General features: G+C 40.7%; 1 protein-coding gene across 4 annotated transcripts; it reads right to left on the bottom strand.

Moving 5' to 3' along the window:
* Window positions 1–201: 201 nt before the first annotated feature.
* On the bottom strand, window positions 202–27,917 carry wls (Wnt ligand secretion mediator). Of its 4 annotated transcripts, none has more exons than XM_084732357.1 (13): window positions 27,578–27,917; window positions 22,220–22,492; window positions 16,462–16,586; window positions 16,014–16,175; window positions 15,573–15,709; window positions 11,125–11,293; window positions 8,581–8,709; window positions 5,967–6,064; window positions 5,750–5,813; window positions 4,160–4,303; window positions 3,952–4,035; window positions 3,172–3,325; window positions 202–1,217 (listed from the first exon to the last, which is right to left on the bottom strand). In XM_084732357.1, exons 1-13 carry the CDS (start codon window positions 27,681–27,683, stop codon window positions 1,108–1,110), a joined length of 1,755 nt encoding a protein of 584 aa, XP_084588483.1. In that variant the 5' UTR covers window positions 27,684–27,917; the 3' UTR covers window positions 202–1,107. The 4 variants fall into 4 exon arrangements, with proteins under 4 accessions (XP_084588483.1, XP_084588486.1, XP_084588485.1 ...); XM_084732360.1 differs by having other exon boundaries at window positions 3,157–3,325; window positions 27,578–27,905; XM_084732359.1 differs by lacking the exon at window positions 8,581–8,709 and having other exon boundaries at window positions 27,578–27,911.

Genomic DNA, 27,917 nt, shown 5'->3' with positions numbered 1-27,917 from the left:
AAGTATGAAGGACTGTAAATTGAGGTCAATACAAACTTAGACTGAGTACAAGACATACTGAATTCTTTGAAGAGATGTTCAGGTGACCCTTTTCATGGTTTATTTTTTCTTTAATTAACAGGCAAATAAGATAAAATAAAATAAAAGATTGTAATATATCACTCAGTCATCCCATGCAAACATTATGACAACACACAAAGGTACTAAAAGTTTATTTTATTTAAATTAGCATAAAAAGCAAAAACAAACTAAGAACCATGTATAATAGGCTACAGCCAACTTCAAAAACATTGATAGAGCTTGATGCATATATTTTGTGAAGTTGAAAATGAGCACTTTATAAAAAATAGATATCTACATTGTAACATAATGAAGGTACAGTATGCATTTTCCCAAAGTGGCTATGTGTTCTGTACATTTCCCCCAGTGATATATATAAAAAAAAGATCTCCATCGCTTGAAAGACTAGGATTGACAGCAGTACTCAACATGATCTACTTTCTATGGAAGAAAATGTGTTTGTAACAGGCTCTAAGGCCTTGACAGAATATATAACAAGTAATTATGATGCAGAAAATAAAACTCAGTGGCTAAAATGTATCCACAGAATCTTGCTGTCCATCTTTGTCAAAAGCTCAAATGATTTCGTGTCACGCTGTACTTAAAACGAAATAAAACAAAACAGGAGTGTGACTGCTGCCAAAAGCAACTTCTGACCACCAAGAAATTTTTCTTTACACTCCAATCTCTCCTTTTTTTTTTTTTTTTGGTGTCAAAGGCGTTGTGCAACATTTACAAACACAACAGAGTTTACATAAAGTATGAAATGTAAGAAATGGAGAGGACTGATAGGTGGAGTGTTGATAATATTCAACCTTTACAGACACAACAGGGAACAGGGTAACAAGTCACACAGCAGCTGAGGGTTTGGTGTTTGGAGGAGGACAGTACCTGTGGGACTGGTACAGTAGGTACATGCAAGGTGGATTTGTCGGTGCCGTTTTAGGGCCAGAGGACGTAAAGAGAGAAGCCTGTTTGATTACATAGAGGAGGGAGGGGATCGGTGGAGCAGTAGGTAGTAGAGAGGGAGTCTCAGAGTCTTAAAATCTACTCCTGGGCCTCTTTGCCAGTCATCTTGTAGATCTCAGAGGGGCCGTCGACGTGGGTGATGGTGGTGGTCAGCTGGATGTCCTCTCCGCTGTTTCCTCCTGCATCTCCTGCACACATAAGAGTGACGCATCATCAACACAGATATAACAATTTATCTAATATTGTGATGTTACAATTAAATAAAAAGTCTACATTATTATAATACATTAACATTCAATGATACATTGTTTTTTTTATTTCATTTTATAAAAGGGCTGCTAGTTATTTTTGTTTTGCAATGTGCACAACCATAATTCAGACGTTCATTGAGGTTATGGCTGCTTTAATTTAATTTAATTAAAGCAGGAAAGTAGAAGCACTTACAGGTGAAAATTTTACATGTTTTCTCTTTTTTTTGTCATTTTCATTCTTGTTTTTTTCCTTTTTTTTCCATTTTTCGTTGAAGTCTAAGTTCTGTCTCAAATGAGGCACAATCACTTTTCTTAATTCTATACTAAATAATATGCCATTGATTATCAATTAATACATTTTTTTATTGGTTAAATTCTTATCGGCGATTAATTGGTTAATGAGCAATCATTAACATCCCTTGTTAATCCCAAAAAATGCTGTACACGTGAGATTTATTATTCAATAGTGGACATTTTTCCAGTTGTAATTTTTTTAATATTGTGATAAATATCGTATTGTGGACTTTTTATCGTGGTATTATCGTACCGTGAGTTTTTGATATTGTTACGTCTGATTACAAAACATTTTTAGAGCATAAATGTTGTTGTCTGGGTTCTTGTTGTGCACATTCCTTTGTGTTACTCCACAAGATGGTTTAGCTGAATTTCACCAACATAAATACTTTCAGCTTGTTCGAAACAGAAGTGAAACTCCGATAAAGTAAATCAACACCGAGACTGAAACTTGGAGAGAGGCGCCCCTCCCATGAGACCGGTTGACGCACTTCAGGGAAAGCTTCCAGAATTTCATACCCTCTTTTTCTCTCCCCGTGTCACTGACGTCAGGAGATGGATGGATGGTTTTCATTACTTCCCAGCTCTCCACCCTGCCTCCCCCCTCTCCTCCCCTCCTCTCCCCTCGCCTCAACCCGCCCCTCTTCACTGTTCCCTTCCTCTCTGTCTGGAAGGAAGCCTGGTGTCCATTAGAATCACCCTCTGAGGCCAAAGAGATCCTTCTTTCCCCTGGGAATCTGGCCCCCTCCCCTCCAAAAACAAACTTTGCATGAATAGGCAGCTTTACAGACACTAACTCCCCATCAGAATGAAGTGAGAGCTACTGGGACGCTAATGAAATTTAAAGGGACAGTTCGGATTAATTGAAGCAGGGGTTGTATGAGGTACTCATTCATAGTCGGTGTATGAGCTACAGTAGATGGCGCTCGGAGAGGTTCCAGCACAGAAACTAAGCCATGAACTGCAGTGGATGAGAAATTTTAGCCACTTAAAAGTTCACATAAAGGAAATCAGAATCAGTGTACACTACATTTAGAATATTTTCAATGGTTTACTGTGCCCTCAGACAGCCTTTTCTGATGGGAAACTGCCAGACTCTTGTTCAAAAACAGTAATTTTACCTCACAGAACACAAGAGTTATTTGTTTACTGCTGCCTGGATCTGTTAGTTCAGATTTATCAAAGTCACACAATAACACAGATTCTCAAACTGTGGTACACTGAGCTAGTTCTGGCAGTACAGGGAGGAATATCAGAAATATTTTCTTAAAATTAAATATATCATTCAAATATATTATTTAAGTAACACTTAGAGAGATAAGTAATGCAAACTAAAATCATAGCACTATTGAGTCTGCTGCATTTTTACATTTTCCAACCCAAAACATAAAGTAAACAAGAAACAACAGGGTTGATCTGGAATAAATAACAAATAAAGGACCCAACCTTTAATCATATCTGTTGTTATACAAACTAAACTGCTACAAGTTTCATCCTGACTGTCTAAAAACCAACAGAGAGTATTTACAATCATCACTCCCATCCATGTTATTACTTTAGAAAGTTAGTAGAATGTAGTTACCAGTGATGCACTGACCACTTGACTGCTCGTCTCCATAGCGTTTGTGAGACGGTGCGTAGAGGAACATGATGGCGAAGACGTACAGGTTCCACATGCCGTAGATGCCGGTGAAGAAGGCGCTGTTCACCTGCACCGTGTGCTCTCCCCAGTGCCAGTGGCCTTCGTTCACCTGGACGCAGACAAAACACAAACACAAACTTTTGAGTCACAGATTATCACTTAACGTTACAGTTGAGCTCAAAATCAAATATACAGATTTTTCCCCTGGCCTGCAGTGCTATTTAACCATCTAGATTTTTTTGGTGTGAGTTGGAGAGTTTTGAAGATATCGGCCGTAGAGACGTCTGACTTCACTTCAATATAATGGGACTAAATGGCGAAAAAAATACATTTGAGAAAATTCAAACCAGTGTCTCTTTCCAAAAATCATGACCCCGTTCCTCAGGATAGTCTATGACTGGCTATGAGCAGTTTCATGTAAAAACTACTTTATTTTTTACTGTAGAATCTACTGGAACTACTTTCTTTTCCACTAGAAAGAAAATAGTTCCTGCATAAAACTGCTCACAATAAGGTCTGTGGATTATCTTGAGTAATCAGGTCATGATTTTTGGAAAGAGACTGATTTTGAACTTACCGATACCTCCAAAACTCTGTAACTCACACCAAAACAATCTAGACAGATAAACAGCACTGTAGGCCAAGGGAAAAATATGTATATTTGATTTTTGAGTAAATTGGCCCTTCACTTAATTGTGGAAGGCATTAAAACTGTTTTCATAACAGGTCACTCACCTGACTGATGATGAAGAAGATGACGGTCATGGCAGCGCAGGTCAGAGTGACCAGCATGAGGAACTTGAACCTGAAAATCAGACCCTGAAGGGTGATAAAGAGGATGAGACAGTAACAAAAGAGTTCATTTAAAAAATACAGTCATATTGTACTTATTTGTCACGATGAACAATTACAAAAATTAGAAGCACCAGATGAAAACACCCACCTCGTAGTGCAGGCGTCGGGCCTTGGACATGGCAGGCAGGGACGTTCTCTTCCCACTGATGTTGCGGAAGACTTGAAAAACCATGAAGCAGAGGAAGAGGAAGTAGAGACAGGCGCAGATCCCTGCCACAATTATAAATGCCATCTGAGGTCAAGAGCAGTCAAGGAAATAACCGGCGCTCCCCTTAAAGGCACAACATGTCAGCTCTACCGATCAACTGTAACAAAGGGAGTTCGATGACATCATGGCGTTTTATTTTCACAGTTAAACAACCACCATAACTGACAACATGACTCAGACAGACATCATGTTCATGGACAAGGTAATACTAAAGATTTATTCATGTTATGTGTTGTCAGGTGACTTCGACCACTGTTGGAAACATTTAGGATACGTAACAGATTTAACATTTTCACGTAGCTGTCACCATAGTGGTGTTGCATACTGTAGATCTAATGAAGATATAATTACTTCAATTAAGAGTTTGTGTAGTGGTTTGCAGGTTTAGCCTTATAAGCACCAGAATGTGACATCACATGCACAGATTGCAGACTTAAAAAATTGGCTCATAAGTTGAAGGAGAAGGAATCTGCACAAATTTAAAGCTACTACCAGGAACTTTCATCTTGTGTCGATTTTGGAGACCCCTGTGGACAAAAGCGGTAGTGTTTCCATCATCATAACCACAAAATATGATCCTCCTCCTGGATCTTTTGAACTGGCTTTGTAACTTGTTTTGAAGGAGAACCCGACCTGGTGGCAGCCATTGAGAATAACTACATAGAAATAGACAATTTTCTCGTCTCGATTGCTTGCTTTAAATGGACAAACTGTCATCCATATTTGCTTGTCTCTACATTTTAATCAGTAACTACAAATCTGTAAATCATAAATACTGCTTTTAAAATGCTCTGTAAGCTTATGTTTTCTATTAATAAAAACCTCAACAGAATTTACTGCAGTAGAAAGCACAGCAGAAGCATGTCAGCAGTGGGCCTTATAAAGATTTGATGACTCTGGTTATAGACACTGTACGAAAAGCCTTCAAACCGCTGAGAGGTGGGAACACGGTGCAGACTTTTCCTTTTGACGGGACTCAGAGAAAAAGAGAAGGAAACCCCAAGAAAAGCAGCACATTTGGCAGTTGTTTTTAAAAAAGGTGTGCTGATGAATCCTGCATCGCTCATCTTGGCAAACAGACGTTTACACACACACACACACACACTCTCCCCAGACCCTGGGCAATGCTTTCACATATGGCATCACTGAATTATTTCTCATCTTATTAGTCTAGAGATCAGTTTCCAGTTCATGCTAAAGGCGACTAGAGGAACGTCTCATACACACCAGAAGCCGGGCACTAAGTCGTGACTATTTGAGCCTGAAGATGAGACAAAAAACATCTGTTTTGCAGTTGGGACAGTGCTGGTAAAGGCATACATTTGTTCCAACAAGAGGAGAGGAAAAACCATAAACAAGTTTATTGGCTGCCATTTACACTCTCAGAGAGTTTTTATTCACATCCTACCTGTCAGACGAGTTCTTCGCTCTTATTTTGATGCCGTTGTCAAAAACAGTTTAAAAGGATACAGCGAGCTCAGTTCCTACATCAGACGCCCAGATGCTGTAGAAGGGGTTTGTCAGCTGGACCCCTCTGGTGAAAACAAAAACAGCTTTTCAATAAACCAAGCATGTGGAAATTAAACCAGAAATAAAAAGTACAACGGTCACAAGATTCATTACTATAGTCTCTTATAAAAATAAGTCTCTTGTTCTAAATACAGAGGGAAGAAAAACGTTGTCTCACCTCTCACACATGTCAAAGATGAACAGGCAGAAGGAGCCGAAGACGATGGGACCGACCTGCTTCCAGTAGACGGAGAAACGGTTCCTCTCCGTCTGGTCCTGAGGGAAAAGGACAAACAGGCTTAAAGATGAGATATACTGCATTACATTTCAAAAATGACATACGGTACGAGTCCATTCTCGCCAAAACCCTCCTTGATCAAGGTCGTGCTGTAAACATTACTGTCCAAATAAGCACTATTTATGTTTATATTTTTTAATATTTCAAGATAACTGACGTGAAGGACTGCACCGGGCTTAGTGTCGGTGACACTAATGCATCCATTAAAACTGCACAAGAACAACTCATTTAATATACAAAGTCCAGATTTATGTCCATATATTAGTGAGATGAATGGATGAACAATAAAAATGAGTGTACTTATGTTAGCCCTCACAAACCCATCAAAATATACAGTGCCTCTGTATTGTAAGTATTCAGCCCCTTGGACTTTCTTCATGTTTTGTTTTTAAGCTTTGCATCAAAGCAGATCAGGTACATATGTTGCACATGTATATTAAGTCAACTACACACATATCATCAAGGTACAACTGTTGGATATTAAATGTCATGTCCATCACTACATTAAAGGGATAGTTTGGCTATTTGAAGCGGGGTTGTGTGAGGTACTTATCCACAGTCAGTATATTACCCACAGCAGAAGTCAGTCGGCTCACCCGACGCTCGCAGAGAGGGGTACCAACACGGAAGCTCAGCAATGCAACTGCTGTGGACGGAGTCAGCAACAAAGTTTTCACCACTTTACCACACTGAATATCACTCTCTTCAAATCAACCAAACTCCATAGGAAAAATCAGTCATTTTCCCCTTACAGAAGACAGGAGCTGCTGGTCTACCGCTGCCTTGATCCGTTAGTTTGTTTGCATCATTGTGTGATTTTGGTGAATCCGAACTGCTCTTTTAAAAGTCCAAAGTCACACAATTACACAAACAAACTAACAGAGCGAGGCAGCAGCTCTTGTGTTCTGTAAGGTAAAATTACTGATTTTGCCTATGGAGTTTGGTTTCCCTTTGGAAAAGACTGTCAGACCGCAAAATAAAGTGGTGAAAAAACTGCATTATAATGATAAATATTATAATACTATAGCATACACTTACTTTTTTAGGTGCACCTTTTTTAAGGAACTAAAATACCTTTCGTTGCCGACCCTGTCCACAGCAGGTCATTCCTTAGCTTCTATGCTGGTGCTCCCCTCTGCTTCTCTAGACTGGTTGCCGACCGCCATCCACTGTAGGTAATACACTGACGATTGACAAGTACTTCATGTACTCCCGGCATCAAATAATCCAAACTATCCCTTTAAGACTGAAGGGAAATTCCAAATAAACCTGCACTTGAGTGACTGAAATGCACAAATAACGCTCTGAAAGCTCGCTCCATGCAACTCGACTCAGCAGCTGCAGCACGGGAGAACAATGCAGTGTCCAGATGTGCAAAGATGATACAGACAGAGCGCGTAAAGGCTGCAAAAAGTCTGACTTGAACACCGTATTTGTACCTAAACATTTGTCACAGCAGACGTGGAAACGCACAGGTGTAATTTAAGGTCATTAAATGAGCTGGTGCTTTTCCCGACATCAAACAAACAGGTTGGTGCAGACAGACTCAGACACGTCAGATGCATTTCATAAAAAAGGTCTACTGTGCATGCTCACTGTCACGGTTTAATGGTACACCATTAATGTTATTAGTTATATCTGAGCATATTTTCCTGCTGTGAGCAATTATAAATGTCTAACGTGAAGATCCTTGCAAAATCAAACACATGACAAAGTTCAACAGAGGCTGAATACTTGTTCTTGTTGTACCTTGTTCTACTGTACTGAATATAAAGGATTAGTGGCTACATACTGTGGTGTAGTAGAGACTAAGACAGCAGCTTTTTGCCATGACACAAAAACTAAAGCTCTGGTGCAAAATATCAAGCAGGGAGCCTGTACAAAAATAAGATCCCTCTACATTTTATGAGAAGGTGAAGGGAGAAATTAATTAAAATATTCAGATTGCCTGTGATCAAGCGCTGGTAAATGCACATCACTGCACTACAAGCACTTCAGATCCAAAGACCAAAGGGTGCTGAAAAGTCAGGTGCAGCAAACAGAGCATACAATGAGGCATACACAGGAGTTTATCAAGGAGAGAGAGAGTGTGTGTGTGTGTGTGTGTGTGTGTGTGTGTGTGTGTGTGTGTGTGTGTGTGTGTGTGTGTGTGTGTGTGTGTGTGTCAGGGCGAGACCTTGAGAACAAGCAAACAGGTTTAGGAACAGAAAATGCAAGAAACATGTTTCTAGTCAAAGCATCGATCACCATCAAGAAGCAAATGAAATTATTTTTGCATAAGCGAAAAAAAAAGCCCAGCCTCCAAGCCCGCAAAAGTAACCAGCCTGCGGTGTAGAAAGCCCTCGCTGTCCAGAGAACTGAGGAGCGGTAAAGAGACCGTCCTCCTGTCTGAGGCAGACATGGAGCTCATCAAAGAGGTCAACAAGTTAACGGTCCCTCCGTCTCCATGACTGCCCCAGTCCCGGCCAAATAACAGACGTCACATGAGAATGACCTGCGTCTTTTTTGTGGGGTGAAGGTCACGTTCAGGGAAGATTTTGATGGCTGATACACAGCTCTCACATAATCCACACATCTTGAATTGTCCTCCGCCCAGACCCCATGTTGTAAAGAACTCTGTGTCCTGGACAAAAATAAAACATCCGTAAAACATCTTACTCAATTTTTTTTGATTTGTGGTTTATACAACATTTAATTTTATTGTTATTATTCAAACCAGAAATTGGGCAATTCTGTTTGACAGACAAACACAGAGTGTAGTAGACAGAGTCACAAAAAGCACAGACAAGAGGCAGTATTGCTAAACAAATGTAGATTTATGTTAGTGAAAAAAGTCCCTAACAAATGTGCACCTAAAAAAAATTGCCAATCAGGTACAGATGTGCACATCCTATACTCAGTATTGGTCCAGTTAGCGGTGTAATAGAACATAGTTGCCCCTTGAGCATATTTTAAAGGGTCCATCAGCCTAAACTATGATGTAAATGCTTAAATAAACTTTTAGCAACATGCTGTAAAGAGAGGCGTGTCATTAGCAACACAGATGAGCAGCTTGAGTGTGCTAGAACGTGAGTGAGATCCGTCAGCGGTGCTGTCATCATGTCAGCTGTGCAGAGTTATTTTAAGCTTCTTAAGGAAGAAAAAAGCAAAAGAGCCGAGTGCAATTTATTTAAATTTCACTTTGAATGTTTGACTGGTGCCGACTGATCAAAAGTGCTGCTAAAAAGTTCAGTGGGTGAAAAAGTCTAAATAAAAAGTAGCATATCTCAGTCATGTTGTGGGGATATGCATTTCACAGAAGCAGAATATTTGTGTCACTGTTTGAGCAGGATGTTTTTCACATGGCTAGGTTAGCAAAGTGCATCTGTGCAAATGTATTACTGACAAATTAGTTGTTTTAAGAGGGATAAAGACGGAAGCAATCCCAGATCAAGACTTTTTATTTAACCGTTCAATATGAATATTTGTCGATTCACTCTTAAGTTAAGTGTGCAACACAAAACACCTCTATCTCCTCTCTGTCATCTGTGATGAGAAAAAAAACACATTTTCAGACAGTCAGAGAAAGTAATAGTGTGCATCCTCCCATATGTAGTTCGGGTATAAAATCCCAGCATGCTGCAGGGCATCTCTTCCCAGTCTGCAGTGGCTGCAGCCACTGACCAGCCTCGCCTGCCCTGCATGCAGTGAACTAAGGGTTTATTTTGACCAAACCAGTGTGTGATTGTTGGAACAGTGAGATGAACCGACAACGCTTTTACTGTGTTTTATATTGTTCCTGTCGAGTTTGAATGAAGGTGACGATGATGTTAAAATTGTAGTTTTGCAAAAGGGAGAGATTTAGTCATTTTTATCTACTAACCCTCATACCGATTGAGGGTTGGGTTTTGTTCCACAAAACACTGCTGGAATTTCACAGGAAAACAGTGCTGCAGAATTTCCCAAACAATTTTTCAACAAGTTTTCAAACGTAAAAAACGACAGAATTAAAACAGAAAATGCCTCCATGCTGCTCGTGTGGTGTAATCCAAGTCTCCTAAAGCCACAACATGCTGTTTACACACCGTCACAACACACACACCCAGTTCAGACAGTGTGCATGAGAACATGAACATGGCTCCAAGCTTTTTTTTTTTTAGTGAACTTGGCATGTTGAGGCTTTAGGAGACATGGATTACACTAGACGAGCAGTATGGAGGCATTTTATGTTTTTATTCTGTTGTTTTTTACATTCACTTCCATTGTTTGGGAGATTCTGCAACACTGTTTTCCTATGAAACTCCAGCAGTGTATTTTGAAATAAAAAACTAAATCCAACCTTCAATCAGCATGAAAGTGCGTGAATGACTGAATTTTCATTTTGGGTGTCTCACTGTAGTGATCCATACCATAATGTTGTCAGACACTTATAATAACCTCATCACAGCTTAGTTCACACACATACAGACACATTAATATGCATCTATAGAGGCACAGTCATAATCACATGTTCTCAAGTTCTCTGTTAATGTTTCTCCTCTCTGTTCATCTGAGGAGTCTCTTTTGACATCCACTCACTCAAAATCATTTTTATAAAGCAACAAAACATTAAAAAGTCCAAGGCGAATGGGAGGGGATAAATACTTTTTAAAGGCACTGGATATCATATATGCAGATGGATAAGTGTTGAAATGCAAAGTGTAACTGCAGATATATACACACTTATCCATTTTATGTTTTATAGTGTTATTTTGGAAGCTCATGCATAAGTTTCAAGGCTACAAGATGGAAATCTTTATTTTTTATTATTTTACAGACACTGGTTCAAACTAATGGTGCTCTGCACTTATTTTTAGATTGAATTAAAGAAGAGGAAAAAGCGTGTAGGCGCTGAAGCATTCCTCTAAGCAGGCAAGCACTCTTTTTATTTCAGCAACTTTCAGTAATCCCAGAGTGGCCATGATGGGACAATAAATTGCTGTAAGTGTGATCGCAGTTTGCAAGCAAGCGTGCAGGTCAGTCAGAAAAACATCAAGTGAAATGGCATCGTGTACAGTACCATGAGGTGCTCCCCGCAGAAGATGATCCAGAAGGACAGCAGCATGGAGTAGAAGATGCCCTGCCTGATGTCTCCGAATAGTAGCATCCAGGTCCAGTTGAAGCCGATGGAGAACCACTCCACGGGGATGTTGATGAACGTCATGGAGATACCCAGAGCAAGAATAACCCTGAGGAAGCAAAAACAGTCTTAAAACTATAATTTTATACATCATTACCAACAGCTGAGCGTAGTACAATTTCACGTTTTTATGCATTTGTGGCGTTATAAACGCAAACCATGGTTCAGATTATTTAATTGATGATTTTAATAATTAAAAAATGTGTACACTATATTCAGATTACTTTCATTGCTTTACTTCGCTATGAGACGGCCTTTTACAATCAGAAACCGCTGTCATACAAGTCAAATATCACTCTCTCAAACCAACCAAACTCCATGGGTGAAACCTGTCATTTTACTTCACTTCACACAGGAGGTGCTGGTCTACTGCTGCCTCCTCTGGTTAGTTTGTTTAATGTGCTATTGTGTGTCTTCGGTGTTTGAAAAGGATATTTTAGATTGACCAAAGTCACACAAAGCAAAAGATCGAGGCAGCATAGACCAGCAACTCCTGTGTCCTGTGAGGTAAAATTACTGATTTCACCTATGGAGTTTGGTTGCTTTTGAGAGAGTGATATTTGGCTTATATACACTGGCATTTTCCTGTCCGACAAAGCTGTCTGATGACAAGGTAAAGCGGTTAAAATACTCCAAATATAGCGTATGCTTAAACTGACTACTGTAGCTAATAAAATAATCCAAACAATCCCTTTAGTTTTATGTTTTAAAAGGAATATAAATAACAGTAGAATTCCTGCAGCATCAGCAGTCGTGCCGATATGTTCAAGAAAGATAAAAGGAAGGAAACAAACTGCGATGGCAGATTTAATTTGGGGTCACATTACTCGTCCGGCTTCACACCTGAATCTGAACTACATCTTTCACACAGACACAATCAATGATTCAGAGCGAGGCTACATTTGCGTCTGCTGGAGCAGGCTCATTAGATCTTGGGACATTATTGATTAGATTATCCATTCAGCTACAAGCACAGAGTGTCCCCGCTGACCTATTCGATTCTACATAATTTACTACCTTTTAAAAAACAAGCCTCATTATTACAGCCAACCTCCCTCAACCTTGAAATGCAGACATTTAGAGAGAAATAAGGCTGAATGAACAATCAGCCTACAGAAAGACAGACCAGGGCTCATCTTCCAAGCGTCTGCAGCAGGTCCCTGCATGCCGCCAGTAGATGAAAGGATGATCGTAAATAGACAGTTAAAAGGGCAAAACAGAGCTACAGTGTGTGTGTGTGTGTGTGTGTGTGTGTGTGTGTGTGTGTGTGTGTGTGCCTGTGAGACCAAGAGGGAAAAGAGCAGAAGATAAAGGTGACCTGAAAACATGTGGGCACAAACATTTTTTTGCAAACGCTGTGGGTAACAGAAGTCATGTAACACGGCTTCTAAGCGGTTCCACTGCAGATAGCTCGTCAGACGTCGGCGATGTTCTACGGAGCAAACAGGGTGAAACCGCATTCGACTGGTATGCAGGGAATGTGTCCTAAGCACTACCAACACAGACCGGAGAGCTGAGGGTGGGATCTATCTGTGTGTGCAAGAAGACAAAAGGTTTGTTTGAAAACGTGCGGTAGAGCTCCTAAACAGACCTTTTTACACTTTTTGACATTCACCGCAGGTGTAACTAATAACATTAATTATGTCACGTTCCATTTTAGTGAGCCAGATCCTGTTCCCTAAAACCACTTAGGCTAAAGTTTCTCTTAAATTTGCATCCATGTTGCCTTAGGAAAAGAATGAGTTGCATAAAATCACCAAAAGGATTTCCTTAGGATGTTGTAAAACCATTTGCCCTTAGCTACTTAAAGGGATGGTTCACCCAAAAATGAAAATTCAGTCATTATCTGCTCACCCTCATGCTGATTGAAGGTCGGGTTTATTTTTTTAGTCCGGAAAACGCTGCTGGAGTTTCACAGGAAAACAATGGAAGTGAATGGTGACCAGTTTTCAAATGTAAAAAAAAAAACACAACAGAATAAAAACATAAAATGCCTCCATACTGCTCGTCTGGGGTAATTCAAGTCTCCTAAAGCCCCAACATGCCAAGTTGATTTGAAAGGCATCATTTACATATTTTTAGCCTGAATCTTTACTGTAGATCTTTACCTTGGAGCCACATTCACGTGCATGTCAGGACTAATTTAGTGTATTTTAGCTTTTTTTTTTAGACTTATTACTTCTATTGTTATTCTGTTAGCCACTGTTATTTTTCATTTACACTTTATATTTAATACTTCGATGCAAATTTACAGTAACACAGAATGAAAACAATCTCTGGAATAAGAATTGCCCTCTGGATTCGTTAAGTTCTGTCTTGACCTTAGCCACCATCCTCAAATTATTTGTGGAACAGAAGACAATGGCTGACTTTATGGTGACAGAAGAGGAGGAGAGACCAAGACATATTTTTCAGGACAGTAAAAAAAACTTGTTCAGAGTATAAACGAAAGAGCTAGCTAGCCAAATGTCTCATATATTAACGTTAGCTATGTTGCTATATCGTCGTCAACAGTTTTTGTCGACTGTTGTCGATGTTTGTCTCCTTTCAGTAATATTTTCATATTTCTTCAGGACTTCATCTACAGTTTGTCAAAATCAATATGAGAAATCTGTGGTCTTCTTTTTGTGTGTATTTGTATTTGTTGTGGCTGCTGGTTAAATTTACTTTGGATTATGTGCTTGTGCTTTCCACATTCTTCAATGAGAACATTCTCATCTTCTTTGGATTATCTTTGTTGTCCATTTCAGAGAAGCTTTCTAAGTGTGTTGGCTAAGTTAGCTGACAACTGACAGTGTAACCATGGTAACTGAAGTTCACATTTTCTGTATTACTGCACTCACTACCATGAAACCCTTAGTCTGAACACTTAGGCAAGGACCATAGAGGCTTTACGCAAGCGCTCCTAAGTGAAGCCTGCAGCTCAGGAGAATATTTTTTTAAAAGACAAACTTTAAAACTTCGGGTGGTTCGTACAACCGACACTGGATCCTGTTATTGTGCACGCTGACTCACTGACACAAACTGAACAGAGCCATCGTTAATGTTATTAATCCCACCTGTGCTTTTCCTGCTATGACAAGTCACAATGTCTACTGTAGCTCTGTTTTTGCTGCGCACAGAACATTTTTCATTTTACAATTTAAATTTCTAATGTCACAGAATGAAAATGAAGGACGTCTTGAAGTGTAACATGTCAGGGTTTCCCCGTTTTATGAATTATATCATCCTTGGCCATTTTCAGCACTGAGCGTTCCCGCTCACATCTGTCCTCTATGTTTAGAGGAACTCTGAGGTTTACCATACCGACACCTCTGTGGACTGGCATGACAGCAGACTCTGGTAAAGCTTTTACAGCATGAAAAAATCATCCCGCTGTCCACAAATAGGGTACGAGTCGCACTTCCTCAGACCCTGCTGGTCATTTGGGAATAAGAGCCGTGAGCCGGAAAATACAGAGAGAAGGAGAGAGACGTTCAGTGTGTGTGTGTGTGTGTGTGTGTGTGTGTGTGTGTGTGTGTGTGTGTGTGTGTGTGTGTGTGTGTGTGTGTGTGTGGTGTCTCAGCAAGCTGGTGTGCACGTCCTGACTGTGTGTATGTCCTGACTGTGTGTGTATGCAGCATGTGTCGGCTGAGTGCTAGCTTGCAGATTTTGTAACACGTTTCACGCTTCGCCAGGCGCTTCCTGTGGCGCAGAACGCCGCCTCTTACTGATCCGTCTTCCCAGCCCGGCAGGGGGTTAGACAAACACTGGGCTCAGAGCAGGGCTTCAACTTTCCACAGCATGGCGTCCAAACTATCTGCTTCAGGCAGAACTACCTGCACGTACTGATCCAACCTTCATGGGGTTTGGTTTGGGAACGAACACAATAAGCTTTTGAATCCTTTTTTACCAACATATTTATATATTTTTGGAAGATATCTGGCAAAAGGATGGTCTGAAATCAGAAACTAAGTGGCCTTTGTCACCATTATCACAGATTTGTTTGATTACATCACCTTTCTGACAGTTAAACATGCGTTTACAACGCTGTGCTGATGGTCCTAGATAACCTTGCTCCTCAGATGCTTGATGAACAACTTGTCCTGATGTCATTGACCTTAACTGCACAGAGTTAGCATGCCCTACTTGTACATTTCATCCATAGTTAATATATGCCTTCACCCAGCAGACGCACTGAAGCGGAGCCTCCACGGCGCTTAATGAAACCATTACTGTAGTTCCTGGCTCTGTGTCCTCCAACGAGCATCATTCACCATAAATGAAACTTTTATCTGGTTGTTTTAGCTTGAATTATGAAAGGAATAATTCTAGAGATGACGGCTTACTTCTCCAGCAGCACGGGAGGTCTGCTCATGAGGCTGATCCGTCTCCAGTACCAGATCATGATGATGAGGATGCTGGGTGTGAGGAACGTCTTCATGGCAAACCACACTTTGGTGAATCCTCCGTTCTGATGGATGCTCTAGGAGGAAAAAGAAACACCATCAAAGTCGGCTATTTTTCTTGTGCATGTTATTTTAGCGTTAAACAAAGACTAAAGCTAACATATTGTCTCTGTCACAGCTGGACAAAAGATCTTCAACTATCTGAAACATTAAATGCATCAAGACAAAATGTAAAAGCAACATTATTCAATATAAAAAGACATTGTGATATTATTGGACGGCAGGAGCAAACAGAAAAGTCTTCAGCCTTGTTTTAAAAGAACAGAGTTTCAGTTTTCTTATAGCAAAAACACACAAGTCCAAAATCAGAAGCAAACTTACAACAAGACGAATGTCTTTGATTTCTCCGATCCCTACGTTGATCTTCTTGCGATCGTTTACAGGCAGGCGGATGTTAAGAAGATAGTATTTGTGGGCCACGCTGCCGACCTCCATGAAGGGCAGCAGGTCACACTCGTAGTAACGTCCCTCGTTCTCAAACGTCTGGAAAACACACAGCGCTAAGTGGTAAGAAATATATTTAGCTCTGATTATTCAAGGCTAAAAAGAACTTTGTAATTACAGGACACTGCAACAAGAAATAACCTTTGATGACAAAATAATAAAGTTACTGATTTAAATTTGAAACCGTACAAATTATTTAATCAAGATATAAAGGACACTTGAAAGAAACTGACAAATACCAGGTGATATTATTGTTGCAGTATACTGGAATAAGTTGTTTCCGGTATTCTAAAAAGATGCATAATAGCGAGGGTCATTTCCACACCTTGGCAGTCGTGAAGTTGCAGTTGAGCTTCCTCTGTTCGAAAGAGTGAGCCATCTCCGTCCACTCGCTGACCGTGTCGTCTCTGTAGGCCAGGCTCACGTCGATGGTGGCCATCGCTCCGTCCTCTGGAAAGAATTACCACGGCAGCTGTTCACTTTCAGATCAATGCAAACATTTAGAAGACGTTGCTGAAGACTTTGATTTAGGGATGTTTGCCGGCATACCTGCGTGTCAGTAAAAACTGTGCGGAGTTATGATTTAGATCTGAACTGGCAGCAAAATCATCACATTCGAAGAATTACACAGTGCTTGCACAACAGAGAATTTATGTCTTCCAAAATGGAAAAATGCACTGAATGAGACGTTCGTGTTCATCTGTGCCTGTTGCGCCTCCTCAGCGCAAAACCTCAGCTGCCCATTATCTCAGTGATGGGACCAAATTAAAGTCTGATGACAGACGGCCCTGGACTTTTAACTAGAAGACCAGCAAAGTTACAGCAACGCTAGGACTGACAATCTGAAAACATATAGCTGGGTTTAGGTAACATCATGCTTGTGTTTTTCATGCTAATGTAAGGAAATTTAAGATGGTTAATATATTCATTTAAATCACTGAGAATAAGGGAGGGGATAGTTTGGATTATTTTAAGTGCAGCTGTATGAGGTACTTATGGTGGTCAGCTGGTAAGTTTGGAGAAGCAGAGAGGAGCACCAGCATGGAAGCTAAGCAACAGACTGCCCTGGACAGGGGTAGAAATAAAGGTATTTTAGCTATGTAAAAACAGAAACACTGACTGGAAACTAACATTATATAAGAAACAAAGGCAGCACATCAGCATTGTTTAGCTTCCGTGTTAGCTCTCCTCTCTGCTTTTCAAAATTGCGCATCAAGCAGCATCTACTGCAGGTAACACACTGACCATCGATAAGCATCTCTTACAACCGATAGATAATCCGAACTATCCCTTTAAGATGGTCAAACATACAGAATTATGCTATTTGATATATTCTAAAACAAACATGTTTATAAAAAGGCCGACTCATTCGACTGAGATTAACAGGATCATTTCTCAGCGTGTAAACATATGCAGCGATTCATTCAGCTCGACACAGTGGGCCAAATCTAGGTCACTTCCTACTTGACATAAACTTCTACAAGACCTTGAGCTGGCCTCCAACAGCCCAGCCCAGCCCATCCAATCCAACAAAAACAGCCAAAGCCAAGCTATTAAAACTGCATCTTTAGATCACATTACAAAGCCAAGTGTTCTCTCCTCCAGCCCTCCAGAGTGCCTCTTGTGCCGTTATGAAACAAGCTGGAATGAAGAGAAAGAAACCCAGTGGCCTGTGCTGTGAGAAGGAAAAAAAAAAAAAAAAAAAAAAGTAGAGGAGAGGGAGAGGGAACCAGATGAGAACTGGCAGCCGACTGTCTCTGTAATGCCCTCCACTCCACCATTGGTCGAGCCAGACGCCCTCGAATGTCAGCTCGCTTCATGCAAACATTCCACTCCAGTCCAGCGGCCATCGCCACGGAAACTAAGCCTCCTCAACAGCTGTGTTATTGCTGGGCCCTGGCCAAGGGGTGCCTGGTGCCGGGGTGGAGTGGGGCAGGTGGGTGGAGTGGTTAATAAGGGCGAAGCTCTTCTCTGCGACGCGCATTGTTACACAGATAAGGTAGTCAAGGAAGAGATGGCCTGGTGTTCATTTGTCATACAGCTGCAGAGAAGAATCCGCCTACTGCTGGCACAGACCGAGCTCTGGTCAGGATTTGGACAGACGAGTCGGGCGGACGCCATTTTGTTAATAATTGTGGAAGACCTGGTTCCATTGTTTGGGGGTTTATATCCATCCATTCAGTCCAAGAAATGTGAATCCTATCCAATCAGTTTATGTATGACTATCAATAAATTTAATGAATGAACAAAAGTTATGTCTATTTTATAAGAATGAAATCCAAAGACATAACTTTTATTTAAAAAGAAAAAAAGTTTTGCTATTTGGCGAAATTACTTTTGTACAATGCTGTGTTTTAATAAACAGGAGATGACTGAATTTGTTAAGACTCAAAAGATGAACAAATCTGTATATTTTACCAAAATAAAACCATCTAACAGACCATAACAATAACTGCAATAATCAAAAACACATTTTTCCGCTTGGCTGTGGTGCTATTTATCCATCTAGATTGTTTTGGTTTGAGTTGCTTTCTGTTTACTTGACGGAAAATAGTTCCTACACGAAACTGCTCACAACAAGGTCTGAGTAACCAGGTCATGACTCCTGTCGAACTTTTCAAATATATTTTTTGGTGCTTGAGCACCGCAAGCCGAGTGCCACACAGTCTTGTTACGTTCGAGAGAAGGCAGACGTCTCCACGGCCAATATCTCCAAAACTCACCAAAAAGATCTAGATGGATAAATAGCACTAAATGTAAGAGTGAAAACGTGTTTTTTTGAGTTGGGGGTGAACTGTCGCTTTAATATTGCTTGCTAAATATTGATAGCTTTAAGCTAGATCTAATTTCCGTGAGAGGAGTCTTAGTCAGCTAGGTTTTCATTAGTCCTTTAGTTGCAGGAAGAAAAAACCCTCATGACAAAAGTATCAGGAGATCGTTGCAACACGGACCTTTTATCTTGGAGCACTCTAGTCACCGACACACTGCTGCTAACTCTGCTGTAGCTGCCATTAGCTAGCAAGCTCAGTCGGTGGTCCTATAAAACAGGGACACAACCTCAGAGACTGATGGGGGCCAGTTTTATGACTGGGAATATAGTGCTAAAGGTGACAAACAGCTCTGACCAGGACTCTAAATATGGGGACGATAAGGACCGAGTTTGTAGTGACTCATGAACCTCATGAACAAGACTTGTTTGGAGGTTATGCTGTGTTGAAATTAATAACATTGTCCTTGCTGGTTGCTCCAACAAATTCTGAAATCATTTGAAGTTAGTACTGAACACGCAGCTCGCTTTGTGCCCCAAAACTATGTGCTTAAATAATTAAATTAATAGCATAAACATGTGACAACTAGTCAGGTCATGGTTTGAACTACCGACTACTAGCCGACTAGAAAAATCTTTTGTCAGTGGTTGACCTGCTCATTTAAGAAATAAAACAACACAAACAACAATCACTTTAAAAAAAAATTAAATCACAGACAAATCCTTATTTTTGTTGTGTCAGTAAGACAGAGGTGGTAGTTTTATGAAATTAAATGGCATGTATTATCTTCTTTCCATCAAATATTTTATCTTTTACTTATATTCTTACTATACAGCCTTGGGTATGGTTGATATGAGCTAGTTTCAAGTACATTTTAGCTTGTTCTCTTTCTAGCAAAGTTATTATCTCAGGGTAATACAGAAAAGCAAAAATGAATGGTTCAAAATAGTGAGAAAATCTTGATTTTTAAAACAGTAATCACACTTCTGCAGCACCAGCTGCTTTCTGTTGCATGCAGCATCTACAGTTCTCAGGTCGCTCCACATCCGATAGCTCTCACAGCACCTCATGTATCCCAGAAAGATCAAAATGAGTCTGTAGCATCTGGCAGAGAGACCCGTCTGAGCTGGTCCACGCTGATTCACTGACTCGTCTGTCTGGCAGCCAGGCAGTAAACAACCCACAGCCCCCTCACACATTTCCGCTGAGGCCAAGAATGTGAGCTCGCAAATGATGCTGATGATGAGGCCACCATGGTAACACAACTGTTTAGTTAAGCCTTACCAGAAAGGCTGGGTCATCTAAATTACACCACAAACTTTCAAACTTTTTGTTCTCCATGTTATTGCAATCACCTCTATTATTATTCTGGTGATTAGAAATTGGCCTACAGTTGAAGCACACCAAGGCATTTTGTCAGTGCAGACACAACTTTCCAACACACAACTTGTTATAAAGCTCGAGTGACATGAACCTGCATAGCTATACATTCTAAGCCATGAAGCGAAATATGAGTCAAAACTTCTTTCCCAGGCTCTCCTGGTGATCCAGCCACTTATTAGACTTCCTCATCATCCTCTCTAATCCCTTCTTTCAGGATCCCAAGCCCCCTACCAGGATACCAAACCCTGTCTTCTGCGAGATACCAGCTATCTCCCTCCCCCTCCCCGCTTTCCTCTCATTCATGCACAGAGACGCTGCAGGTCCGTGCATCTGTCCCCTGATGCTTTTCACAACACTTCTGTTTGACCCACTGACGCAAAATGGGTTACAGCTGAGCTGCGGGTCGACTTCTCCTCATGACATCAGAAAGTAGACATTTCCTTTTTCCTTGACGCTTTAATGTCACTTAAAAGCAACAAACGCAATGCCACTATGAAGAGAGTTTCACATATTCTCATTAATCTCTGTTGTTATGATTCATTCCATTCTGTTGCACACTGGATGTTTATCCTGGAATGTAAATATTATGAGATAAGATTCCACCAATCTGCAGGAAGTGATTATGCAAGTATCAAAAAGTGGGAAAAACAGAAATGTAACTGGTGAAATCCACTGAACTGGGATAACCTCATATCCAAAGCATGTAAATCATTTGGTTGTAGGCCTCAGGACTGGATAATAAGACATTTCATTGCTCAGAGGCAACCAGGAAGAAACCGGTCCAGATCACCTCGCTCCTCTCTCTTTATACCTGTCTCAAGGGTGTCTAACAAGCCTTTCCACAAAACCCCCGAGGGCCTATAGAGAACAAACAGCAGGACATCCATCATTGTTTGCTGCCTTTCAGTGTAACAGAAATCCAATCTACTACAAAAAAAAAGGACACATTTCTGTGGGTTCCTCAAGCGTTCGCCATTACAGACTGAAATAAGAGCACAACACCACCCCGTCTTGCAGGGAACACAGAAACACGAGTGTAACTAGTAAAGGTGGAACGACTCTGCACCGGATTTACTGTGTGAGTGATTAGAAGTGACAATGGAGTTGAATATTTCAGCAGCATTGAGCCTCTGCAAATATTTGCCATCAGATTGTGAAGAAATAACAGAGAGACAAAATATTGACACAACTGGGAAAAAAACTCGTAGCACAAGAACATGCACTTGCAACTTGACATACAATTAGCAAAGTAATTATTGCTTCTTCAGTTTTGGTTCTCAGATTCTCTTAAAGGGATAGTTCAGATTATTTGATGTAGGGTTGTATGAGGTACTTATCAATAGTCAGACACACCCACGGTTAGGAAAAGCAGAGAAAGGCACCAGCACTGAAGCTATGCAATGAACTACTGAGGACAGGGTCAGCAAGAAAAGATATTTTAGCCACTTAAAAAAGTCCACCTGGAAGAAAAGCTGCCATTATATAAAACAAATATCACTTTCTCCAAACTCTATAAGTGAAATCAAAATTTCTGATTCTGGAGTCTGGTTGGTTTGGAGAAGGTGATATTTGGATAACAGAACAGTGGTTTCCTGTCAGAAAAGGTGGTCTTATGGCAAAGTAAAGCAATGAAAACATGAATTAATATAGTGGCTAAATTATTTTTGTTGCTAACCCTGTCCACAGCAGTATAATGCTTAGCTTCTGTGCCATTTTCTCTCTCTTCTTCTCCAAATTGTGGGTGTGTTGACCAAAATCTACTGAGGCAATACACTGACTATCAATAAGTATCTCACACAATCGCACATCAAATAATTCCTTTAAAGCAAAGTCAAAATAAAAGAGCATGGCCTCTTATAAACATCTGAAAATAAGGTTAGACTTTCTTCCTGTTTTTTTTACTGAAATGCATGAGAAAGCCTTCGTTCTCACCTATCTGGTTGTACATCTTAAAGGCGATGTCAAACTGCAGGATGACTAGCATAAACTGGAACCAGGGGCTCATCTCCTTGTTAGGCAGAGGAATGTGGACGGCAAACACAATGTTGTTGGCCTCAATCTTCTGGGCCATGGCCTCGTCAAAGGTCCGGATCTTGGTGCACTGGTTGGGACCCCAAGGCATGAACCATTTCATTTCCTGTCGGTGCTTGCCCGTGTCTACGCACTTTGTGGCCAAGTAGTGCATCGCTGTGGTGGGGCTGGGAGCTGGTGAGACAAATACAAAGTGGGAGAGAGATGTTAGACCGGGTGTCATATTGAAATACTGCAGCGAAGTGTTTCAAGTTCCTGCCAAGGCAAAATACCCTTCAAACTAATAAATCACGAAAAGTTTGAGCAAAAATCAATAAATAAACCTTGAGCGCTGGGGATTAAACTGTGCATGGACAATATTAATATCTTAGCAACCATTATGAACAGTCAACAGGTTGGGTTTGAGCCAAATCCAATCTAAACACTTTGGCAATTACTTTTAACACTGTTTAGAAATGCCTGGTGGCGAGGCTCTCTCTCTCGCTCTCTCTCTCTCTGAAGTGACTGGGAGGGAAAATTCCCGAAAGCTCTCAGGCACCAATTACACTGTTTACGCATTGAGATTCATGAGCTTGACAAGGCTGGTGTTTGTAGTCTCTGCTCACAGGATTTTTAGCAGCGCTTGGGAAAAGATCCGTCATTATCATGCGGACACAAAAACTTTGGTCTCCTGTTGTTTAAGTTGTGGAGGTCTGATGTGAACGACATCGGAGAGGTATGAGAGCTGAGGTGTAGCCTCGAGGCAAAGAGCTAATCTCACAGGGGTTTTTTTCATGTAGCGGAGAGGATGTCGGACATTTTGGCGATCAGCGTGTTAAGAGTGACTGTAGGCTGGGATTTCCCCCCTTATTTTCTATTACCAGCTGCAACAAACATCATGGGGTCGAATTTATTTTGATGGTAAAGCTGTTTAACTCTCCAAATTGGGTCAATTTCATTTGAATGTCTGGAATATTTTAAATAAATGTTTTCAGCAAATCAAATCAGAAACTCTATTTTTATCTCTCATTTTATTTTGCTAATATAAACCAGAGATGACAATAGTTAAAAAGAGTTAAAATAGTAACCAAGAAGGTTGAAGACATTTTATTTTTCAGATTCAGAAGGTGTACGGAAAATAGCTGTGTTTAGGTATAAGAATACTTCACATACATCATCATCATTCATTCATTTTTCTGAAGAAATGACCAGGATTTGATGGTAAAACCTTCAGAATTTGAAGTGCTGCAAGTCCATGAGAGCAGGTTAAGGCTCATTTATTATGATTCTTTGGACACCAATATAATATTTCTTGATATCACAAAGTTTGCCATGATATGATTTCAATTCAATTCAATTCATGGGTCTGCGATTGATATCAGTTCATATATTCATTTACATTTATGTCAACTCAAAAAGAGCAATTAAATTACAATTCAGCAGTTTTATGACTGAACTCTTACAGACATTTGTGACAGAGACGCGCCACGGGAATTTCAAAATAGAGGTGTCTTCAAGATGGCAAAACAGATCGATATTTTCACTTGAACACTGAATCCATACATCGGTCCAGATCAATGTATTCGTCAAGTAACACAGGACCACTGAACACAACAAAGAAGTTTTAAAAAAGCCGAAAGTAATGTTCCAATGTATTTAATGGCTGCAGAGACCACCGCCGTCTACAACACTACCTCTTTCTAAAAGAGTACATCATTACAACCTCCTCCAACACTGACATATTTGTTGTTGTCCGAAACATTTAACTTTTCTTCTTCTCCTTCATCTTCGGGTAAATTCTGACTCTGAGTGGCGCCTTCTAGCAGATGTATTGCTTAATCCATGCCAACAGGAAGGACGAATGTACATGTGGGCAGTAACTGTTAGCCTATAGTGTTTGAAACGGATGCATCTATTTTGTACATAAAGGAGGCAAAAACGGTCCTTCAGGCTGCATAATTAGAAAAACACAACTAGAACTGCAATGATTAAATCAATTAAGTTAATCATCAACACTTTTCATGATTGATTAATTAATTTTATTTATTTTTAAGAAAGAAAAAGTAAAGTTTCTTTGATTTTAGTTTTTTTTTAAACACAAATATTTGTTGGTTTCTTTAGTCCTTTATGACAGTTAACTGAATAGCTTTGGGTTGTCAGCAAATTAAGACATTTGAGGACAGCATTTTTTTTTACCATTTTCTGTCATTTTATAGACCAAACAACTGAGGGATTAATTGAGAAAATGATAAACAGATTATTCAACACTGACAAACATTAGTTGCAGCATTACATGGTATGGTATTTCGGTCAGAGCAAACACAGAAACCAATCTGACCGGGTACCCAAGAACCAAGACAAAAGATTATTTCGGTTTGGTCTGAGGGACTGAAAACTGAAAAGTCACCCGATTCCTAATATACATGAATGCACATCTACTAGAACAACATATAGCAATCTATTACTTCAAAAGGCTTATCTCAGAGTGCCAAAAACATGTCAACATTTAAATGTTGATTTATGTTTCAACAGGACAGTGACTTTAATCAAGCAGAAAAGAGGAGGTATACGACTGTCCTCATGCAGGCCAACCAGCTTTGAAACCTGCTAAATCTCGGCAGAATGACTTGCAGATAAATGTGCAGACGCTTCCAATTTGTTTGAGCAAATAATCTCCAAGAAAGACCAGGCGAAATACTCCAGCCCTGAATGTGCCAAGCCATTTGTGACGTATCTAGGAAGGCTCCATAAGCTGTAATTACTGTCAAGGGTGCTTGTGGGAAGTACTGACTCACGGGGGTGAACATGAAAGCCCAGAGTTTTCAGACTCAGTTCGTGAAAAAGATTAGCAACATATCCAAGAAGACCCAAAGCCGTCATCACTGTCAAAAGGTCACCAACACGGGTATTTCCATAATCGCAAGAAAACTAAAACAGGTCAGAACAGTTTGTGCCTTTACTGACCCCGTTATTTATCTGAAAATCTAATCATATCTGTTCACTCGAACCGGACAAACACTTAACACACCCTCTGGGTAAAAGACACTACACACACTCATAAAACTCAACCAAGGCCATCTTCAAGGAACCTTCAACCTGGTTAAGTGTGTTAACAGCTGTGTAAAAATAAAATTTAAAAAAAACACAGTGACAAAGAAGACACACTGAAGTGAATTAAACCCAGTTATCTGGTACCCCTTGGTGTTCAATTATCTAGTGACCCTGTGGGTCCAGCAGCACACCGGCTCCTCCAGTCTCCATCGCAGTGTGTCCAGAATAATGGCCGTCCCCTCAGCCCGCTGACCCCATGCCGTGTCCCCGGGTTTGTCGGGAAACAAGGGGAGAAAAACCCCTTTCTACTCAATTACCCCTGCCGCCCCCGGCCACCGAGCAAACACAAAGGAATCTGGCTTCATTAAAACCATCTCAGCCAGGAACGAACCAAACAAGCTAATTTATCACCAGCCGTGTAGCGACTGAGAAGAGACAGCAGGGACGGTGAGACAGACTGGTGTTTAGGGGGTGTGGGATGGTTTCCAGATTCAGCCCTTAAGAAAGATCGGCATCTTTCACATGGACTCAATTTCTATCAGCTGTGTGTGTGAGTGTGTGTAGCTGTTGTGCATATGGGAGTGAGTGGGTGGATGGATTTGAAGAAACCTGACAGCAACTCAGATACAGTCCTCAAGGCAAAAAGGCAACTTTGACAGCTGTGTGCACTTGTCTTTTTTTGTGCACCACTGTCTGTCTCAATGCAAATGAAACTGGGGGAAGAGGAGGAAAAATGAATGCTCTCTGCCTGCGAGGCGACGGGGATTTGGGGAGTAAGGGAGGCTTCACACAGAGGGAAGAAGGAGTGAAAGGAAGGTAGAGATGCTGCCTGGGGCCCCACACAGCAGACAGACATTATATATGAGAGGTGGGGGTGAGGAGGAGGAAGAACAGGAGGAGGAGGAGGAGGAGGCGGCGGTATGAGGAAAGGAAGGGGGGGAAAGAACATTCGAGTTTGGATCAAAGAAGTGAAAAAGACATTTCACTGAATCTGTGCTATTTGCATGCAACTTTTTTCAGCACTCAATCTAACAACACACATTCAGCTATTTAAAATGTGGCCATGTTATTACAAGATTCATAAAAGAAAAGGTGCATTTTTCGTAACGGGACTTAAAGTAACAGGACAGCCTTTAGCATAGCATTAGCCTCCATTAAATGTAGCCACATGGCATCTCAATCGTACATGCAAGATAATGAAAAATACAGAATATAGAGCAAGAGAATTTATTTTTGGTGGTGTCATTTCTGGTTGATATTGTGACTTGTCCCTAAATTTAAAATGGGAGGACGTGTCAGGGTGGCAGGACTGAGTGAACGGGTATTTTAACCAACTTATTATGAATTCCTGATTATGAAATGTCTAAACTGGAAACAGACACAATATAACAAAACACAAAAAAAAGCTTTTTGAAGGGGGGTAATCCTGATGTTTCATGGTGAAGTGTAGTGTTAAACACTTCTCATGTGGATGTCTCATGGACTATATATTTTGCAGCAGGAGAAGTCATATTTCTCAGTCAATGTCAATTTTGCTTCAACTGACTGCATTGACTGGACATCCACATGAGAAATGCATTAGTTTCCCTTTAAAGTGTGAGCGCAGGCTAAAATCCAATATTTTCATTGCTCAAGGTAGTTTTTAATCAAGGTTTTACATTATGTATCTTCAAATTGCAAGTGCAGGAAAATTTGCTTCACAGTATAATACATGACACTGATACTTTTCGATGCATATTTATGAATATGAGGGCGGAAAAGTGAAATGGCCCCAAAACACAAACGTTTGTGTTGAAATTCAGAAATTAACCCACCAAGTGTGTTATTTTTAGACGAAGAAACGAAGCCACACGGTTGTGGCACGCAGGCAGCAAAAACACCTTGATACAAAGCAGTGATTTAGCGGAGGCGCACTTCGGCGGCTTCTGGTGTCAAAGTGACTGTTTGAAAGCACCGCATTGTCTGTGCACGACTCGGGCAGAGCCCAGGTGGGTCAAATACAGCGAAAAGTTAGCGCTTTGAAGCGTGTCTTTGCTTTTTCGTGAAAACCCTATAAAACGCTGGTGTGGAGACACGTTAACGAACAGCCCAACTTTAAACTTGGTGCTTCAACCGTTGAGAGACGTTAAAATTTAAATTCCAAAAGGCACGCGCGCACAAAGACGAACGTTCGATAAGCACAAGATGAAAAAGTTAAGAGGGGGGGGGGGGAATGAGGAGAAAACTTACCAATTAAACCGCCGACCATGAAGGCAAACGCCTGAAACAAAAGCAGAATAACTCCCACTATCACCAACTTTTTGGTGCTCATATTCTCAATGATAGCCCCCGCCATCGCGAAGGAAAAGACTGGAGTGAAAATACCCCACCGAGCGAGAAACAAACAATAATGTGGTGGAAAAGAGACGAAAACGTTGCATCCACGGCCAGTAGGAAGGCAAGCTGGGCCCCCTCCACCGCTCTGCTCCTGCCTTTCAACTTCGAAGGAGGAGGAAAAGAAAAAAAAGAAAAAACAGGAATCACATGACCGAATAGCACTCAGCTTTATCCCCGAACCAGCCAACACTAG

Source organism: Lutjanus erythropterus, chromosome 12 (genome assembly GCF_056507025.1).
Source record: "Lutjanus erythropterus isolate fLutEry1 chromosome 12, fLutEry1.hap2, whole genome shotgun sequence".
Classification (NCBI taxonomy): domain Eukaryota; kingdom Metazoa; phylum Chordata; class Actinopteri; order Lutjaniformes; family Lutjanidae; genus Lutjanus; species Lutjanus erythropterus.
The sequence above is the reverse complement of the archived record's forward strand: the minus strand, read 5'-3'. Positions and strand labels throughout refer to the sequence as shown.